The sequence below is a fragment of the Rousettus aegyptiacus genome, unplaced genomic scaffold, assembly GCF_014176215.1.
Source record: "Rousettus aegyptiacus isolate mRouAeg1 unplaced genomic scaffold, mRouAeg1.p scaffold_m13_p_16, whole genome shotgun sequence".
Lineage (NCBI taxonomy): Eukaryota > Metazoa > Chordata > Mammalia > Chiroptera > Pteropodidae > Rousettus > Rousettus aegyptiacus.
In genome coordinates, this window is record NW_023416291.1 from 17,591,318 (window position 1) to 17,611,907 (window position 20,590).

General features: G+C 33.8%; 1 protein-coding gene across 9 annotated transcripts in view; it reads right to left on the bottom strand.

The window, feature by feature from the left end:
- The window catches only part of LRBA (LPS responsive beige-like anchor protein), a 541,206-nt gene that overhangs the window by 345,645 nt on the left and 174,971 nt on the right, over window positions 1-20,590 (bottom strand). For all 9 annotated transcript variants that reach the window (XM_036234292.1, XM_036234286.1, XM_036234291.1 and 6 more), the window contains one exon: window positions 182-290. In XM_036234292.1, the coding sequence (XP_036090185.1) occupies window positions 182-290 (109 nt within the window). The remainder of the gene's footprint in view (window positions 1-181; window positions 291-20,590) is intronic.

The window sequence follows — 20,590 nt, forward strand, 5'->3', positions numbered from 1 at the left end:
GCTGAGACCAGAGGGCTAGAGGGACTTGTACTAGCTTCCCAGAATCCCCCATCATCATCTCACAAATTAAATTTTAACTTTTTGTAGATATATATCTGCTTATACCATACTTCCACGCAGTTTCCCATGATTACCATTAAAAGTAGTCATTTCATCACACCAGCCACGTGTTTAAACCTACCTCAAATTCCGCATGTCTGTGAATATCCTCTGCTCGCTGCCTGCTCAGGATAAATTCGGCTTCATTTGCTACTCTTACTAGATGATCCTTCATTGTTTGGCTAAGCAACCTATAAAGAGATGGTATTGTCAAATAAATACATGTATACATAAATGACATATGATTATTCACTGCTCAAAGTTGGCATATTTTGTTATTTGGGGAGGAAAGAATTTACTTTTCTCTTCTGACATTGTACTCCACGTAGCACTTGACTTCACACTAGATAACTGAAGAATGTACCAGCAAAAAGCTATCCCTCTGGCAAAAGCAACTAAAAATGTTTGAGTAAATGTATGTTTTAATCTTTTTGAAGATATTGGAGAGCTTCCAGGGTAGTCGAGCTTTCAGGAGCCAAGACCCTACAGAGGAAAGCACACAGAAGACACGAGGCATGACTTTTCCCACAGACGCTTTTGCTATTCACATGTGAGAGCCGAGAAGGTGAACAGAGCTGTGATCAGTCTTACAAAGCTAGAAAGACAAAAACTGAATTTTATAACCTGTCAAGGTGGAGAGGTACTAGTAGATTACACAGGCTAACAGAAGAAACCTAGGTATATCTTAGGAATTATGAAACAGACCAGGCCTCAAATACACTAAAACAGACCCTCAAACAACATTATGATGATTTATATTCATATTAACTAAACGAAAAAGCTAAAAAAAAAAAAATTAAGAATCTCACAGGGTGGGGAGAAAAAAAACCCAGAAATACCAATGCAGGAAGTTCCACAATAAAACTCAACACTTTCAGAAGATCTCATAAGGGCTACATGTTAGGACTAGGCAAATTGAAAACAGGGCAAATTCTCACAAAGATTTTAAAAACTCCAGCTTTGAATCAATCGGCTCAGTCCCAAATTAACATAACGAGCACCTAGTCTAACTACTAATCAGAAATCAAAAGGAAATCCTCTCGAGAGGAAGATATCTGGAGACTCACATTTACCCCCTACAATTTAATAAAACACTTTTCAACATCAAATCACAAAGTTACATGCATAAAAAGAAACAATACCAAATAAATGAAAACCAAATAGAAACCAACTCACAAAAAAATCGAGGTAGTAAAGTTTCACATCTGAACAATGAAATAAATATAGTTATGGTTAAGAACAACAGATTCTATAAAAAAGAATTTCAGTAGAGATTGGAAACTATAGAACTACTGAATAAAACAAAGATGAAATTAGGAACAGATTTACCAGCTTATGTAACTCAGCTAATGAAGAATTACTTAACTGAAAACCAGGTTAACTGATAACTGAACAGAAGCAAGGTAAGAATAATGATGAATATTTGACAAAATAAATAACATACAGGTTACAATTTTTTTTAAAAAAGTCTAACATGAGTGTATGTGAAGTAAAGCAACAGCATAGACTATTTAGAGATAATTAGAAAAGAGCTATACTTGAATATATAATGGCCAACATTTTTTGTAAAAGGGGGTGGCACACTGAGCCATATGTTGAGGTGGTACGAACTCCAAGCACAATAAAAGAAAACTGCGCCCGGTCACATGATAGTAAAACTGTCAAAGGAAAGAAGTCTTAATAGCAGCCAGGGGGAAGGAGAGAGTACAAGAGGTAAGGACACCTTCCTCCCTTCAAAAGAGTAAGAATAAGACTGACGGAAGCCAGATAAGAATGCATTGCCCTCCTCAAAGTGCTAACAAAAATAACAGCTAAGAGTTCTATACTCAAAAAATCTCTCTCAAAAAAAAAAAAAAAGTGAAGGTGTCCAGAATATACTACTGTAAAGTCTTTTTCTCAACTCCCCTTTCTGCCCCTAAAAGCAGAGTCTCCCACAAAACTTCAACTGTCATAACCCCTCTCCACTAAAGTTTCACAACTAGGGAAGATTGACTCCAATCACCTGGAGACTAGAAGTCAACACCTGAATAAGAAATTGCCAAAAGGAGCATTAAACTATCCTGATCTCTCTCCTACAGTCCATTTATCTCTCCTAAAAGTAATTTGTTTTCCCATAAGTGCCCTTCTCCCTTCCCCTCTCGTATTAAGACGGTATAACCTCAAATCCTATGCCCTGCCTTGAGTCACATTTTTCTGTAAGTCCCTCCAACATACATGAATAAAAAAATATCTGTCTTTTCTCATTTCAATCTGTCTTTTATCAGTTTGATTCAGAGGCCCCCGATCAAAGAACCTAAGAAGAAAAGTTTTTCCTTTCAGGCAAAAGCAAAATATGGACATTTAATGACAAACAAAACAGAATTTGTCACTACACAACCCACACTAAATGGGGTTCTTCAGTAGGAAGGAAAATAATATCAGGTTGATGCAAGGAAACAAAGTAAACAAAGCAATGGAAAAGGTAAATATAAAAAATGGAAAAGGATACTGAATGTTTACAACAATTATAACTTTAAAAATTCAAAAATATCATAAACTTAAAATATATAACCACAGCACCACAGGAACCAAGAGAAACAAAAAGAATTATTGGTGTAATGTTTATTGTCCATGAATTGGTGCAAGAATCAATTTATATAAGATGTTAACAATCTAACATACACATTGCAATCCCTAGGGAGCTACTAAAGGTATCTAAAATAATGTATAAACAAAAAGCTAATAAAAATTGAGTAACAAAAATAGTCAGCTCAAAAGAAGAAAACAAAACAAAAGGAACATGTGAAACGCTGACACAAATAAGGCGCAGCGCTCAAGAAGGTTTATTTGATGTGAACCCCAAGAAGGAATTCATAGGCCGAGGCAGATACCCCATGGCCAACTGAGGGCCCAAATTTTATAAATAATAAGAGTCTAAAAGCCATTTGCTGACAGGGGCGCCTCGTGTGTTCTGTACACCTGGAAGGACCTCAGCTTGAATGCTTCACTTCCTGCACCATGCTCTGCTTGTTTACACCATCTAAGTCAGCAACTACACGGAAGCCCTGGCTTTTTATTTTGACCTACAGACTGAGACCTGTCCCATCCAATGAGAACTACACAATTATATCCGTATTTTCTTTTTTACCAATCAATCAGAACTATTCCATAATGATCAATCAGAGCATACAATACTAACCAATCAACTGTATGATTTGAACCAGTCAGAACTATATAAATTTGGGAGCCTCATCTGCATTAAACTGAGATACTTGGGAATTTGGGTAAATTGTCTCTATAACAAGTAGCCTTCTCTTTCTCTTGGTGGAACATACCTTCAGTTTCCACCAGAGGCTGTGTTTCCCCAGTTTGTAAAGTGTTTCACCTGAATAAAGACTCTTTTTCAGGACCTCTTTGTTAATTTTGATTTACAAAGGAAATAAATTTTAACCTAAATATATCAGGAAATATAAAAAACAGATTTAATAATAAAATTACTGTCAAGTAGTTTTTTTAAAGTATGTGCTACTTCTAAGTATCACAAATTTAATATAAGGTCACACAAAGTTTGAAAGCATTTTTCAGAAAAGATAAACAATAAAAAAAATTGTAAAGAAAAACAAGAAAACTAATGCACAGCAGACCTCCTTATCCACAAAGAATACTGTCCAAGGCCCCCAGTGGATGTCTCAAACCACAGATATTACCAAGCCTTACACATACTATATATACGTATGTATGCTTTATGATTCTCTCTGGTGTACCTGAATTTACATCATCACTACTCTTGAGCTTTGAAACCATTTTAAGTAAAATAGGGTTACTTGAACACAGCATTGAGATACAACAAGACTTGATCTCATAACTGTGACAGCTACTAAGTGACTAACAGGTAGGTAGCATATAGGGTACAGACACTGTCAAAACTGAGAATGAATGTGCCTGTTAAGAAGGACTCTTGGTGGCTAACTGGACTCAAATTTATAGAGAGAATATAGTAGTCATTGCTAAACAGGGGCCTCTCATGCTCTCCAAGCTTCAGTGAAAAGCTGCAGTGAACTAGCAATGTTGTACTATGAATCAAACATTTGGCTCCTGCCAAATGAATCAACCCTTATAAGAGAGATGCTAAGATCAAAATGTGACCAATGGAACTGAGACTTTCCCTGTCCAATTAGAGCTACAGAGTTATATCCTCATTTGCATCTTTACTGAACAATCAGAGTGGCTCCATTTTGACCAATCAGGGCAGTGTTTTTTGGATCAATCAAACTGTGAGAATTCTGAGTCCTCAGCTGCATAGAAACGGACCCATCAGAGACCATGAGGAGCCACCCCTCCGCCTTGGTGGAGTGCACTTTCAGTTTCCATCAAAGGCAGAGTGCTGTAACACTGGTATGGAGCAGAGCTGTCTCACTGCAGCTAAGCTGTGACACTGGAGCTGTGACACGGGCCACCGTGTCCTCGCTGTTCTATAGACATGCTCCCACAGCCATGCTATTTCATAACTGAGCTACATCACTGTCGAGCTGTCTCACTGCCATTCTGTTCTACAGCTGTGCTGAATCACACTGAGCTGTTCCACAGCCAAGCTGTTTCACAACTGAGCTGCTTGCACTGAATAAAGTCTCCCCACCCTCACCATACCTCATAGAGACTCCTGTCAGCATGAATTGGTGACCACAACCTTTGGTTTACATTACCTTGGACAAAGGGGTGGTTCACAAAGAGCAAGATGAAGCAGGGCAGTGTGAGATTTCATCATGCTACTCAAAATGATGTGCAATTTAAAATGTATTGTTTATTTCTGGAATTTCCACTTAATATTTTCAGACCACAGTTGACCTAACACTGAAACCATGGAAAGCAAAATCATAGATAAAGAAGACTACTGTACCATTATTATTATAAGAAAAAATTGGCTTTAAGAAGCAAAATTAGACATAAAAGGTAAGAACTTCAAAGGATATGATGAATGGAACAAAGAAAAATTCAGAATTTTGGGATTCTATATTTGTATGTTTCTAAGAATATGGCTCAAAACTAGGTGTAGAAGATACGATACTACAGAATATTTTTGAACAGTATGATTACAAACTTGATCTAATTGACACATATACGACGTCTACTAAGTGAAAACTAAACATTCTTTTTGAGGAAACATGGAACGAATTTAAAAAAAAAAAAACAGGCAAAATGTGGGGCAGCAAAGAAATCTGTAACAAATTTTGAAAGAATACTGAATATGTTCTCTAACACAGAACTAAACTAAAAAAAAAAGAGTCTCTGTCTTGTTTGTTGCTTTAAATTTTATATCCCACATATGAATGAAATCATATGATTTACAGAGACTCATGGATACGAACAGCAGTTTGGCAGTTACCATAAAAAAGGGAGGAAGGGGGAAGGTAGATAAGGGTAAGGGGGGGTCAAATATATGGTGACAGAAAAAATTTTAATTTGGGGTTGTGAACACATAGTGCAGTACACTTAGGAGGTATTATTGAATTGTACAGTTGAAAACGATATTTTATTAACCAATATCACCCCAATACATTTTATGAAGAAAACAATTTTGTTTAAAAAAAATTGTTTAAAAGAAAAAAACAACACTATGCAAAGAGATTCTAAGATTGCTCCCACCTTTCTTCACTGTTTCCTAGCTATTTTAGAAGTTAATGCAATATCTTATATTTTTCAAATGCCATTAAACAGTACACATTCAGGCATTACAGATAAAAACAATCCCTAGTGCAATTTTAAAACTGCTAATGAATAATTTCCTATGACTCTACAGATAGAGAAGGCAAGGGCTTTCATGAGTACAGATGTGAAATGCTGGTTTGTGTTTCTTAGCTCCTCTCTAGAGACCAAACACCACATTGTGATTTTAACATCGATATATTGCCTCACAGCACTCAAACGTTAATTGAACTGATTAGTCAATGGCACATCATTTTCCCAGTCCCCAAATAAGCACTCAAAGTTACTCTAGTGTCCTTTCGCTTCTCTACCACCTTCCTCCAGGCTCCTAATCAATCAGCAAATATTGTCAAGATTTCCTCTGTAATATTTCCAGATTTAATTTATGCTCTCTAGTTCACAGGCAATGTCCTAAAAATCAAGACTTATCCATTCCATCCACATTATAACTGAGTAAGTCTTCTCAGTACTTATTCTGATCTTTTAACATGTTCCTCCATAATTCCCTTTGCCTTTTGAGTATTGATCTGCCTGTCAAATACCTATTCAACAGCTACTATCCTCTAAGATGAGACTAAACACTAAAGATGTGCATTCCTTACACTCTAGTTGGAGAGAAAGAGAATACTATGAGGTCCTTTCAAGCTTTAAACTCTAATATAAACGGTGTGGTGGACACACACTCTATGGTCACCTCCAATAAATCAAGGTCTTGTATGATTCCATCCTATTGCATTTAACCTGAGCAGAACTTGGGACTTGCTTCTAGGAAACAGAATACAGTGGAGATGTTGTTCTTAATTAGGTTACTTTATACAGCAAGCATGATAGGATACTCAATCCTGTGATACGTTACATTATACACTCTACCTTAGCAGACAGGATTCTTCTGCCAGCCTCGTAAAAGTAAGCTGCCACATGATGACATGGTGAGAGACTCATATGACAAGGAGCAAAGGGCAGCCTCTATGAGCTGAGATCAAATTCTGATAACAGCCAGCAAGAGAATGGGGACCTCAATCCAACAAGTGAAAAGAAATGAATCCCGCCAACAACCACGTGAGATTGGAGGAGGACCTCAAGCTCCAGAGAGGAACACGGCTTGGCAAAGGTCTTTACTGCAGACTTGCAAAACTAAGTAGATGATCCATCTGAGCTGTGTCCAAACACCCAACACACAAAATGTGTATTGTTTTAAGCTGCTACATTAATTCATCATGCAGCAACAGGTAAGTAATACAAATACTACGACATAAAAATACACATGCTATCAGTTCGGCCAGCAGAAGCAAAGATCACTGAGTTCCTCAAGATAAAAAAAGCACCAATAGAGAGCTAGAGCATAAAGAGGAGCCTTAAGTAAAGAGCAAAAGTAACAAGAAGAATCCTCATTGCAGACATTATTAACAAAGTTATGAAGAGAAAAAAAGTGTTATGTTTTCAAGAAAACCAAAACATCCCTTCTTGCCATCTGTTTTTCAAGATGGACATTTACTACATAGAATAATCGATTGTCAGTTAGATAATATTGTCTTGACATTTTATTCTTTTTTAGTGCTTTAGTATAAAACATAGTTTTTTAAAAAAAAAACAAGCAACGCTTTTATAATAAAGCAATAACTGAAAGCTCTCAACTTTCTGTCCATTTTTCAGAATAAGCCACCACTGTTAACAGTTTGTTCCTGTCCTTTTTTTCTAAACTTATAGAAACATGATATCTTGTACATTACATACATAATTATGTGTGTATGTATGTATGTGCTTGTAAAATATTTTTTAATGCTGAAGAGCCACACTATACAAATTTGTTTATTTTTATAGTGCACCATTACCATCAGATGATTTCTGTGGATGGAACGTACTGTAATTTCTTAAACTATTCTCTTATTTAAAGATCATTCATTCTTTCCTCATCTACTAATAGCATTGTTATTTACCCAGTTACTGAAGCTAGAGATATCAGTTATATCTGACTCTTCTTTGACATCTGATAGACTAAGTACTGTCCATTCTATCTCCACAATAACTAAAAGCTGTTTGTCTCTATATTATCCAGTGCCCCTCAGGCACTCAACTTCAATTCCTATAATGGCCTCCAATCAAACTTCTTTCCATTAGTCTTACTATTCTAGTGAATGCTTCACAGGGTCATTTTTCTAAAACAAAAACCTTATCACTGTACACATTAGAAAATATTTATTTTCCCATGACCTAAGGAAGAGAATTAACAACTTTGTATGGGCTAGAAACCAGGCTCATTTTTGCTCCTCCTTTATGCTCTAAGACCGCTTTCTCAAACAATATACACTGTACTTTTGTACCTCTTTGCATCTGTTCCTACTAGTCTCTCAGCCAGGAACGACCTCACTTCTAATTCCATCCTGCCTATCTGACTCATCCTTCACGGCAAAACTGAAAAGTCAACTACATAAAACCTTTTCTGATCCTTCATCTGTGTCTCTCCATAGAACTAATCCTCTACACCAAAGTGCATATGCCTTTTTTATGGTACTTACTACACTGTACCATTCTGTATGGCACCATCTCAATTATGTATTTACAAATCAGTCTTCCATTCCAGATGGCACCAACCTTATATAATTTATCCTTATATCCCCAGACCACAGAACAGTGACTGATGATTGCTGGGGCCCCAGCAATGCTTTTAAGGGAAATAATCTGAATATTTGCACATGCCAAGCATTCTAGACTACTATATGTGAGGAATACAAAGACGCACAATGCTATCCACAAGCAGTTTACAGTGTAATATAAGAAATCAGGATTACATGCAAATAGCAGACTGTAGTTAAGTACCTTACAGTTCTTAAAATCACATTCCTGATTTTCCTCCTATTTAGTAGCTGTTTCTTCATTGTCTTCCTTCCTACTGTCTCCTTGTCTGCATTACCACTAAATGTTGAGGCATTCCAAAGCCATTTCTGTGCCCTTTCCTCTATCTAAATTATATAACCCACCCTATGACCTTTAATTCTCCCCTGGTGCTGCTGATTCCTATATCTCTAATCCTACTCCTGGTTCTCTATATGTTCAACTCACACAGGTAACTGTCCAACTAAAATTTTCACTTGGATACTCAATGGGCATTTCAAATTTAACATTTCTCAACTGAACTCTTGATTTTAACTAACTAGAACTTTCAAAGAAAACCTCTTCACCTATCCCTACCTTATTTTTCCCACTTCTCTAAATAGCAACTAAATCCACTTAAATTAACCCTAAGGTTAAATTTTTGATTTATCTTTCCCTCACCTCCAAATCTAATTCATGAAGGCAAGTTCTGCTGCTTTAACTCTTAATTATATCACATATCTATCTATATATCTCCATCACCACAGCTATCACATAAGTCAAGCTGTGTTCAGCTCCTGCCTGGAACATTTCAGTAGTAGTATCTGCATTGATTCGTTCAGATCCATTCTTCCTCAATACACGAACCCTACCAAAATTCATTCTTTTAAAAAACGTATGTCATGGGATAGGGAAAACTGGACATTCACATGCAAAAGAATATAAAGTTGGACCCTTACCTGACACCATGCACAATTATTAACTCAAATGGATTAAAGATCAAAACATAGCTTCATTGATTTGACAATGATTTCTTACATATGACAAGAGTATAGGCAACAAAATTTTTAAAAAAAGAACCAGATAAACTGGACTACACCAAAATTTGAGAATTCTGTGCATCAAAGGATATAATAAACAAAGTAAAATGATATTTCATAAAATGGGAGAAAATAGTTGCAAATCATATACCCGATAAGGGGTTAATATCCAGAATATACAAAAGCCTCCTGTAACTCAACAACATAAAAATAAATGACCTGATTTAAAACTGAGCAAATACTAAAAAGATATTTCTCCAATGAAGATATATAAATGACTCATAAATAAGCACAAGAAAAGGTGCTCGAAATCACTAATTATCAACGAAATGCAAATCAAAAACACCACACACTCATTGAGATGGTTAATATATAAAAAAAAAAAAAACCATAAAATTAGTGATGGCAAGAATATGGAGAAATTGAAATCCTTGGTGGGAATGTAAAGTTGTACATCCCTTAAGGAAAGCAATACAGAAGTTCCTCAAAAAAATAAAATATGATCCTATTTTATATAGACCATATATAGATCATATGATCCAGCAATTCCACTTCTGGGTATGTATCCAAAAAAAAGAAAAAAAAAAGAAAAAGAAAAGAAAAAGAAAAGAAAAAGAAGAAAAGAAAGCAGAGACTAGCAAGCACAATAATTACTCACAATAACCAAAAGGTGAAAACAAAACATTATCCATCAGAGGATAAACAGACAAAATAAAATATGATATAAACATACTATGAAATCTTATTCACCCTTCAAAAGAGAGGAAATTTTAACATGTGCTACAACATGGATGAAATTTGAAGACATCACACTAAGTGAAAAAAGCCAAACACACAGGAAAAACACTATGATTCCAGTAACAAGTACCTGGAGCAGTCACATTCACAGAGACAGAAAGTACAACAGTGAGTGCCAAGGGTTGGGAAGGAGGGGAGGAGGAATGGGTATCTATTTAATGGGTACAGAGTTTCAGTCCGACAAGATGAAATGAGTTCTGGAGACAGATGGTGATGATGGTTTCAAAACAATGTGAATGTACTTAATGTCACTGAACTGTACACTTTGAAATGGTTAAGGCGGTAAATTTTATGTCATGTGTAATTTACCACAGTGGATAAATTTTAAAAATAAACTGTTAAATAATACAATCACAAAACAAAACAAAACAAAAAAAAACCCTAAGTCACATCATCCTACTCCTCTGCTTAAAACTGGAATATATTCTTACAAACAAGATTAAATCCAAATCTCTCACCAAAGTTTACAGGGCCCTGTGGGATCTGAAACCTGAATACTTCTGACATTTCCCAACTTTACTGTCTCCCTTATTTACTTTGCTCTAGCCACTCTGGCCTTTCATTTGTTTCGATAATATACTGACATCATTCTCTCCTCAAGGGCTTTGTTCTTGCTATTTCTTCATTAAAAAGTTGCGATTTATTTCAAACTTCTCTTCATTCAAATCTCTAAACAAATCTCTAAACTCTCTATACTGTCCTCCCTATAAGTTTTCCCGTCTTTGTTCTCACAACATTATCCTGTTTTCCTCTAAATAGGTATTATCATCTGAATTATCTTAGTTGTTCATTAACTTGTTTCTTATTTGTCCTCTCCTCCGAGACAGTAGACAGTCGTATTCTCAGCTACATCCTCAAACTCCAGAATGCCTGGCACATAATGAATACAATGAATAAACCGGTACTAAATGAATGACAGAAAACGAGTGTCAAAACCATACCCTCATCTATTTCTCCTTTCTTTACATTCAAAATCTTAATTTCTTTAGTATCCGATTCAATCTTTGTTCCATTTACAGAATATTCAGCAATTCTATACTACAAATGCCTTATTTTACGTCAATCATTACCTTATGTTTATTGTGTATACCATATACTATATTTGTTTATACAGTATCATAAAAATCCCATTAAACTGGTATGTATATTTCTCTATTTTTCCCAATCAAGATCACAAGTAACTGAGGAAAGACATCTTTCACTTATTCTTCTTTTTCAATCGATCAGAGCACCTACAAGGTACTACTGTTTAGGTAAGCTATACTCAATCATTATTTGATAAATGAATAGTTTGTGGCAATGCTTTAAGTAGATAAGTATCTAAATTTGTCTAAGTAATTGAAAGCAAAAATCTAGCTCCGCGTTTAGGTCAGTCTTAATTATATTATAAATTTGAAGCATTTTCACTGCATAGTACAAAATATTGCTGTCTAATCTTATTTAAAAGAATATTATAAAATTTGATTAAGATGTTTAGAAAGTATTCAATATTACTTCCAAAGAAGAAAGGCAGCATATATATTTTTTCTTAATAATTTACAAAATGCTTTTAAATCTAGTATTTCAGAAGTCCCTGGCTGTACATTTAAGTGAAACATATAAATATGAATTTTCCTTTCTTTATGGAAGATATAAAAACAAAATAATACGATATCTAAATGAATAATTGTGTTCACTTTTCAAAGGGCCCAATTCTTTCCATCTATAATGCATATTTTTCTAAATATACAAATTATACAGTATTTAGCAACTGTAATTTAATACTTGTGCAAACTATACTTTGTAACAAAGAATTAGAGATAAATTAAAGTTCTAATTATAATAAGTAGTCTCAAAATATTAGGTTTACTTTATAATAGATTATCTCTCTAAATGCAGAGCACAAAATGATACACATATTTTAATACTAAGAAGAAAAACTATGTATAATTTATACCTACAGTACAAGGAGAAAAAAAAATGCTTGTGTCAGCCTTAGGAAACAAACAGCCCTATCAAGTGACCAAATAGGAAAGATTCACGCTAGAGGCTCAATAAATAACAGTAACGATGACAACTATCCCCCGTAACTACATTATAGCCCATTGTCCCCATCTGATTATACTAGCCTAGACCTTGGGTAAGCACATATACACGTTTTCACCAAGAGTGTTCCAATATTGCTGCTCTGTTTCCTGGGCTTTCTGTGACCCCCATTAGCAGCAACTGTCAGATTTTCTCTACTAAACATCTTCACCATTGATGAGAAAGGAAAGTCACCACTTTTCTGCACCCTAACAACTCAGAATATGGAAGCGATGTTCCTGAATTGGCAAGCCTTCTAACATTGTGATTTCTTTAGAATTAACTACAGAGAACGTCACAAACCAAATCTTAGTGGAAAAAATTATTTCCGAAGTCTTCCTTCAATACTATGACAACTACTAAAATCTTGCCTCTCAGCCTGTATTTCCATTTATCAATATAATATTTATTCTTATAGTGAAAAATTATTACCTAACTCTCCATGTATCTGACTCCTTGCTCACATCTCTTTCCCTCCCACTCCCAACACATACATGGCACATATTCAATAATTCAATATCACAAACATCCTTAAATTGATATCCCTCTACTGTTTTCTGGTAAAGTTCTCTGTAACAACTTTGAGTAAGAGATACAAAAGGTCTAACATCATAGAATACACAAGTGTTAAGCCTTAGAAAGAACAGACTGGTGACCAACAAAAGAATATTTAAAGTAACTTTTCAAAATTCTTTAGCAAGCTGCATACAGATTTAAAATCAATCAAGATCTTTCTCAGCTCAGAACTAGTCAGAGTGGAAGCCACCTCTAGAAGCCAGTTTCCTTGATCAGGGAGACTACAATGCATCCATGCCCCTTATTACGACTGACATGGAAATAGCAAACACCTCATAAAGTTAGTTCTTGAAAATTTAATAGCTCAGTAACTTGGTTTAAATTTCAAATTTAACCCATTTTTCCAAACTTATTTTGCACAATAACCCCTAGTTGAGTATTTTAAAATGATAAACTGTGGTAGTAGTGAGCCTAGAATGGAAGAAGAGCAAATTAGTTCTCTGGCATGTTCAAGAGGAAAATTATTCTTAGGCCTATGAAAGAAATTATTCTCAAGCATGTGTGTATAAAGAGAGACATGAGATAGTTTAACGCGGAAAAGCAAAAACATTGAGGGAAACGACTCTGCTCCCTCCCCACTTGGAATCCAGTTTAGGATTTCTCTATTACAACGTAACTACCATCTTTTAGTTTCCTATAGTGCCAGTAGCATTTGCTTATCATTCCATAGGAACTCATCTTTTTAGATCTCACGTTGACCACCTTATTTAAATTGCCACATCTCCTGCCCTACATTGTAGCTACCCTCTTGCTTTTAACTTTCTCATAGCCTTTATCACTCTGACATAATATACTTTTTAAAATTTCTTCAGTCTATCCATGACAATAAAAATAAACTGCATGAAAATGAAAATGTCTATTCTGTCCACTGCCAAATCCCCAAAGCCCAGAACATGGACCAGCACATAGCTGGTGTGGGTATTTTCTCAATGAAGTGAATTTAGTCTGTCTTCATTTTATTTTCATTTAACTCTTCTTAAGAATTCGGCTTTCTTTCCTTTTTCTCTGACCCTTAGTTTGCCTCCCATTTTTCTACACCCATTTTCATTTAATACAGTAAATGGTTCCATATATTTATAGTTTTTAAAAATGTGTAAATCTATATCAAACTTCTATACAATCATAAGCATATTCTATAGGTATGCTAAATGCACACCACCTTTTTTCCAAAAGTTTTAAACCTGGCCTTGGTGAGAAAGTTTAAAAAGCAAATCTTGCAGTGTCAAAAACTTAAAGCACTGAAACCTAGAGGAAATTAACATTTTTAGGGGGTGAAAAACACGACTTAAATGCAGAACCACTGTTTTACATCACTGAGAATAAAACAAGCCTGAAAAGTAACCAAAGAAAACAGATCAAGCTAGAAAATTAAAAGTTAAGAGTAATTTAACCATATGACCATCTTAAAGCCAACACAAGTAAAAAAAAATCTAGATATGTTTATCCTAATTAAGGGGAGAAAATTCTAGTCCTCTTTAATAAGCTATTAAACTTTCACCAAATACTAAACATTAATTTAAAGGGCCTAATCTTTAGAGAAAAGAACAGCACATACCCCTTTCTAAACAACCTACACAAACATCATCACTTCGATCCTGAGTTAAGAGTAAACAGAGATAAAAAATCTCTCAACAAATCTTTGATGTGATGACCTCTCATTCTACCCTCAAAATAAGATCATATCCAAACAACTGTTTGTGATATTTAAAAATTTTCTATAAACATCTTACTACACATATAATTTTTAAAATGTAACCAGAAAGCATGTGGCTCTTTTAGAAACACTCCTGAGTTTCCAAGAGATATACACTACTCCAATTCAGATTTTGTTTTGGGTTGATTCAGGTAAGACTATGTATCCTAGCCACACTGTTTACTTAAGTGCAACAAATACGTTTATCTTTTACCAAAATATAACCAAGATAATGGCCAAGGAGGTCAGAATGAAAAGAAAAATGGTTTGTCCTCCTCCCTACCTTCCCTTCCTTCTCCCTCTTCACTTGCCCTTCCATTCATCCTTCTACTCACTTATCTCACAGACATTTATTAGGAATCTATGATATTTAGAGTGAAGGAAAATGTTGGAGCTACTAAATGAAAGCTCACAAAGCAAAAGTACGATCTAAGCAGCTGAATTTTGAACAGACAGACAAGTGTATTAGTACTAGAAACATCACGTCTTTTATGAGGGCCATTTACATATTCGGATACAAGTCTGAATTATTGCTGTAATAAGCAGATTCCAACTATCCCCAGAGGATAATTAAAGCAATGTGCCCAACAGTATGTGGGATAGTCTGCCCTTTCAAGGATAGGGAAAAGAAAAGAATTGTAACAGCAGGTTTAAGAGTAAAATCCTAGGAAGCTAGGGACATTGTCAAAATGTATTTTTAGTAAACTAAACCCAATACTATAATTATAGATGATTTTATAATGTTTATGTAACTAACAAAACTTAAAATTCAAAGATGAGGATTTGTATCTTAAAATTTTTTTAACAAATATTGTACCTTTAGACTTTGTTTCAGTTTACTACTTTGCTGAGTTTTATCATCAAAAATTTAAAAGCTTTGATCAGCCAATGAATGGAATTGTGTCTACTTTTACTTTAAAATCTAAATGAGGAAAAATTAAAAATTACATAACAAGAAAGACAGGAAACTCCATAGGGTTTTCCTTGACATTTTAAATTACAAAAAATGTATTAGAATTTGCACTGATTTTTCAGAATTCCAGAGTATAAGAATAAAATATACGGAATGATTTATCCAATACATTTTTCCTTCTAACACAAGTCAAACAAGTGAAGTAATAAGGCAGTAATGTTCACACAGCAGCTTCCTTGAACATCAGGAGTTTAAAAATATTTGTGGGATAGATGATAGGCTGGCAGGAAGAATGGCTACCTAGCAACTGCATCTATTTCTGCTGGCAAAGTTAACACCCATATTGAGATACTTAAGTTTTTGGATAAAACATCCACAAAACCATTAAGAATAACAGAAACAAGAACAAAGGCAAAATATGAAATCTAAACCCCTTTATCCATATGAGAAAAGACTTTTAAGATTTGTTGATAAAAAATTTAAAAATGTTTAAAAATGTAAGCAACAGTTCTATTGGAATTAGTTTAATTAAATTCATTTTTCAATTAAATACATTTTTAAGGTGAAGGAAAAAGCAATTAAAACAAAATCAAGTATATAAATAAATCAACTGAAGCCCAAAATACTTAATACTGTGACCTACCACATTTGAATTTAGTAAAACATTGAACCTTCAGATTTAATTTTAAAAAGTTGAGGCAATGGTGATAACTGACTTTCCTCTTTCCTATTAATGTGGTGCCACAGCATCACAGAACACTCTAAAACAAGGCTTCAATATTCTGTAAAGAATTTAAAACTGTTTAAAGAAATATATGTCTTTCAGAAGGAATAAAACTTTCAGATCTATTACTTGCACATTTAAAAAGTAAGAATAACAATCTTTCTCACAAATGTAGAAATTTAATTTTAACTTAAATATTTTATTACAAAGATGTGTTTTCTTCTGTCTTGGTAAAAAACTTGAAATATTACTTGATTATGTCAGTGATTACTGATTATTTTATTACTATAAATATATTTGTTTAAAAGGAAATACTGTTTGCATAAAAATATCAATAATTAGTTCAGTTACTAAGAAATATCAAAACATATATTTACATAGAAAGTAACTTATCAAACAATTAAAAAGGTAAGTTAAGAAGCATTTTCAACCAAACAACTTATCTCTAACCTAAGTAATTAATTTGCTACTGATACCCATCAAGTCAGATAAACCTTAAGCTGTAGTCTCAGTCTGTAAAGGTCTTCAAGTTATTTACACTAATAAAACATTAATCAAGGACCAACTTTATAGTTGCTACTCTATAAATGAGGTCAAGGCAGGTCAAACTTACATAATAAGAAAAAAAAGGTTAGCACACTCTGCAGTCAAAAGAAAAACCCTTATTACTTATTCTCTGGCCCCTGGGATTAAGTCCAGTAGTCGAACATTATAAACTACTTCACAAATACAACCACAGCTGTGTAACCTCATTTAACCCCAATGTATTGGATATTTTTATAAAAGGAAAGACAAATCCACTAATTTAAAAAAATAAATCTCTAAATTGTTCCTTTAAAATACATTTTACCCTCTAAATAAAAATATAACGAAAATTTCAGACACTATCGCCAGTATTTCACTAGTGAATGTTAATTTTCTTTCCACCACTGTTTATTTCTCACATTTACTTAAAAGACAGAGCCTAAGTATTTTCTATAGGCCAAGGACTGAAGTATAATACCTTCTAACCATAGGAGGGTAAGTAATCCAAACAGAGCAAGAGAAGCACAGATAAGAAATCAGAAAAAGGGTATTTATTATAAAATCTATGATCAAAGGTGATATAAAAATAAGTTATTCGAATAATCATTCCTTGATAAGAAATAATAAGAATCACCTATTCTGAATAAGGTTATTTGAGAATGACATAAGAGAATCAATTTCCTCACAAAAATATAGAATTTTTAATGTAAAAATAATGTTATATGTATATGTGTTTTCTCTTGGTAAAAATTTTCAAAGAAATATCATCTGACTATTGTCAAGATTACTTGTAGAAACTGAATTTATGTTTAAGAAAATGTTATGTGTATACAAATAATAATTGAAACCAAAACTAAAATACAATGTACTTACAGAGAAAATATCAATAAAACAACTATTTGCTGAATTTGCAGGGCACTTCTCCTGAGGACAGGGATACAACCATAAACAAGAGACAGGGTGACTGCCCTTAGAGAACATAAGGAGGAGACAGACAATGAAAACATGGAAAGAGAATAAGAGATAAGGAGAAAACATTTTAAGAAATGAAGTAAAAGTAACCTTGATAACAAGTTTCAGGAAAGACTTCTCTGAGGAGGTGACATCTGAACTGGGATTTAAATGAGTAGGACCAGACATGAAGAAATCTGGTGGTGGAGATTCCAGCTATGGCAGAATAAAAAGGTCAACAAACTATCTCCCAGAAAAACAAGTATAGAAATTAAGAATAACAATCACTTCAGGGTTCTGAAAATTGGCCAAAGGCAAACAACAAAATCCTAATAATTTTATCCACAAAAATCTGCTAAACACTTAGTAAGGACAAATAGAGTCTATGGCAATCTTTTCTGGGAATGCCCCATCAAGACACCTGCTTCTGGAAACCAGCAACTTCACTAACAGCTGGATGACTTGATTTGGAAGAGAGGACAGTAATCATATGCCAAGCTGAAAACTGGAAAAGTCTATAGCTGAGATTATATTTGCAGTTAGGGTGAGCAGGAGACCAGAGAACACACCAGAAACTAAAGAAAGAGATACTGCAAATGAAACAGCCATAGCTCTACATAGATAGCTAATATATAGATCAGATATATCGATCTACCAGCTCTATGCAGCCAAAGGTTTCACTAAAACTTCTAATCAATCATTCATTGACCTCTATGCCATAGAGAAAATCCGGACCAAAAAAAAATTTTTTTGAAAGAGCTAAACAGCAACATAAGAACAACATATCACAGCAGAGACAAACTTCACAAATGAATGCCAAGTAACTTTTAAAAATTAAGAAGTAAAACTGAATCCAACAATTAAAAAAAGGATTATACACTACAACCAAGTAGGAATTATCCCAGGTATATAAAGCTCACTCAATATTCCAAATCAATTAAGGTAATCCATCAAACATCAACAAGTTGAAAAGAAAACTCACATAATCGTATCAACAGATGCAGAAAAAGCATTTGACAAAATCCAACATACATTCATGATAAAAACTCTAAGAACATAGGAAGCTTCCTGAACTTGATAAAGAACACCTACCGTAAAACCTGCACCTAACATCATACTTAATGATAAAAAACTCAAAACCTTCCCACTAAGATCACTACACTACTTTGCAACATCACAGAAGTTTTAGCTAAAGCAATAGGACAAGAAAAGGAAATAAAAAGCAAAAAGATTGAGAAAAAAAGACATAAGAATGTCTCTTCATAGATGACATAACTGTCTATGTAGAAAATCCAAAACAATTGACAACAATAAAAAAATAAATAAATAAAATAAAATAAAATAAAATAAAATAAAACTCCTCCTGGAACTAATTAGCAATTTAGCAAGGTTGCAGAATACAAGGTTAGTATACAAAAGTCAACTACTATCCTTTACACCAACAATGAACAAATGGAATTTGAAATTAAAAACACAATACCATTTTTATGAGCAACCTCAAAAATAAGATACTTAGGTATAAATCTAACAAAATATGTATAAGATCTATATAAGGAAAACTATAAAACTCAGATAAATGAAATTAAAGAATTAAATAAGCAGAGGAATGGTCCATGTTCATAGACAGGAAGTCAATATTGTTCAGATGTCAGTTCATCCCACCTTGATCTATAAATTCGACGCAATCTAATTCAAAATCCCAGCAAGCTCTCTTGCAAATATCGACAAAGTGATGATAGAGTTTATATGGAGAAGTAAAAGGCTGACGATAGAGAACACAATATTGAAGAAGAAAAACAAAGTTAAAAGACTAACATTACCCAATGTCAAGACTACTATAAAGTTACAGAAATCAAGACAGGGAGGTACTGGTGAAAGAACAGAGAGCCAAGAAATAAACCCACATAAATAGTCAACCAAGCTCTGACATGGAGGAGAAGAGACAATACAACGCACAACCACACACTTTTCAACAAATGGTGGACGTCCACACGTGAAAAAGTAAATCTAGAGTTAGACCTCACAGCTGTCGCAAAAATTAATTAAAAATGGATCACATACCTAAATGTGATCCATTTGGAAAATAGAACACTATGAAAATCCTAGAAGATAACACAGGAGAAAATCTAGATGACCTAGGTATGGCTGTGCCTTTTTAAAAACAAAACCAAAACCATGATTCACAAAAGAAATAATTGATAAACTAGATGTACTGCTCTATGAAAGACAATGTCAAGAGAATTAGAAGACAAAACCTAGACTGGGAGAAAATATTTGCAATAGACATATGATAAAGGACTGTTATCCAAAATATAAAAAGAACCGTTAAACCTTAATAATAAGAAAACCCAATTAAAAAACAGGCCATAGACCTTAAAAGATACCTTACCAAAGAAGATATACTAATGACAAATTAGCAAATGAAAAAATGCTCTATCATATGTTAATAAGGAAACTCAAATTAAAACAATAAGATATCACTACAATGGATAAAATCTACTAATTCCATTCAATAGTTTCTAAAAGAATAAAATACATGGGAATAATTTTTATGTATAATACTTCTATACTAAAAACTTTGCTAATAGTTAAAAATGATGCAAAGAAATGGAGCAACAATCAGTATTCATGGATCAGAAGCCTCAAAACTGTTAAATGCTAATTATCTCCAAATTAATCTATAAAGTGAATGCAATCCCTATCATAATCCCAACAGGCTTTTTTATAGATATTAACGAGATGATTCAAAATGTATATGGGCACATAAATAACCTAAAATAGTCAAAACAATTTTCAAAATGAACATAAAAGACTTAAGCTACCTAAGTCCAAAACATATTACAAACTCACAGAAATAAAGACGCTATGGTAATGGCATAAAGACAAATAAAGAGATCAACGAAATGGCATTAAGAATACAGAAATAAATCACT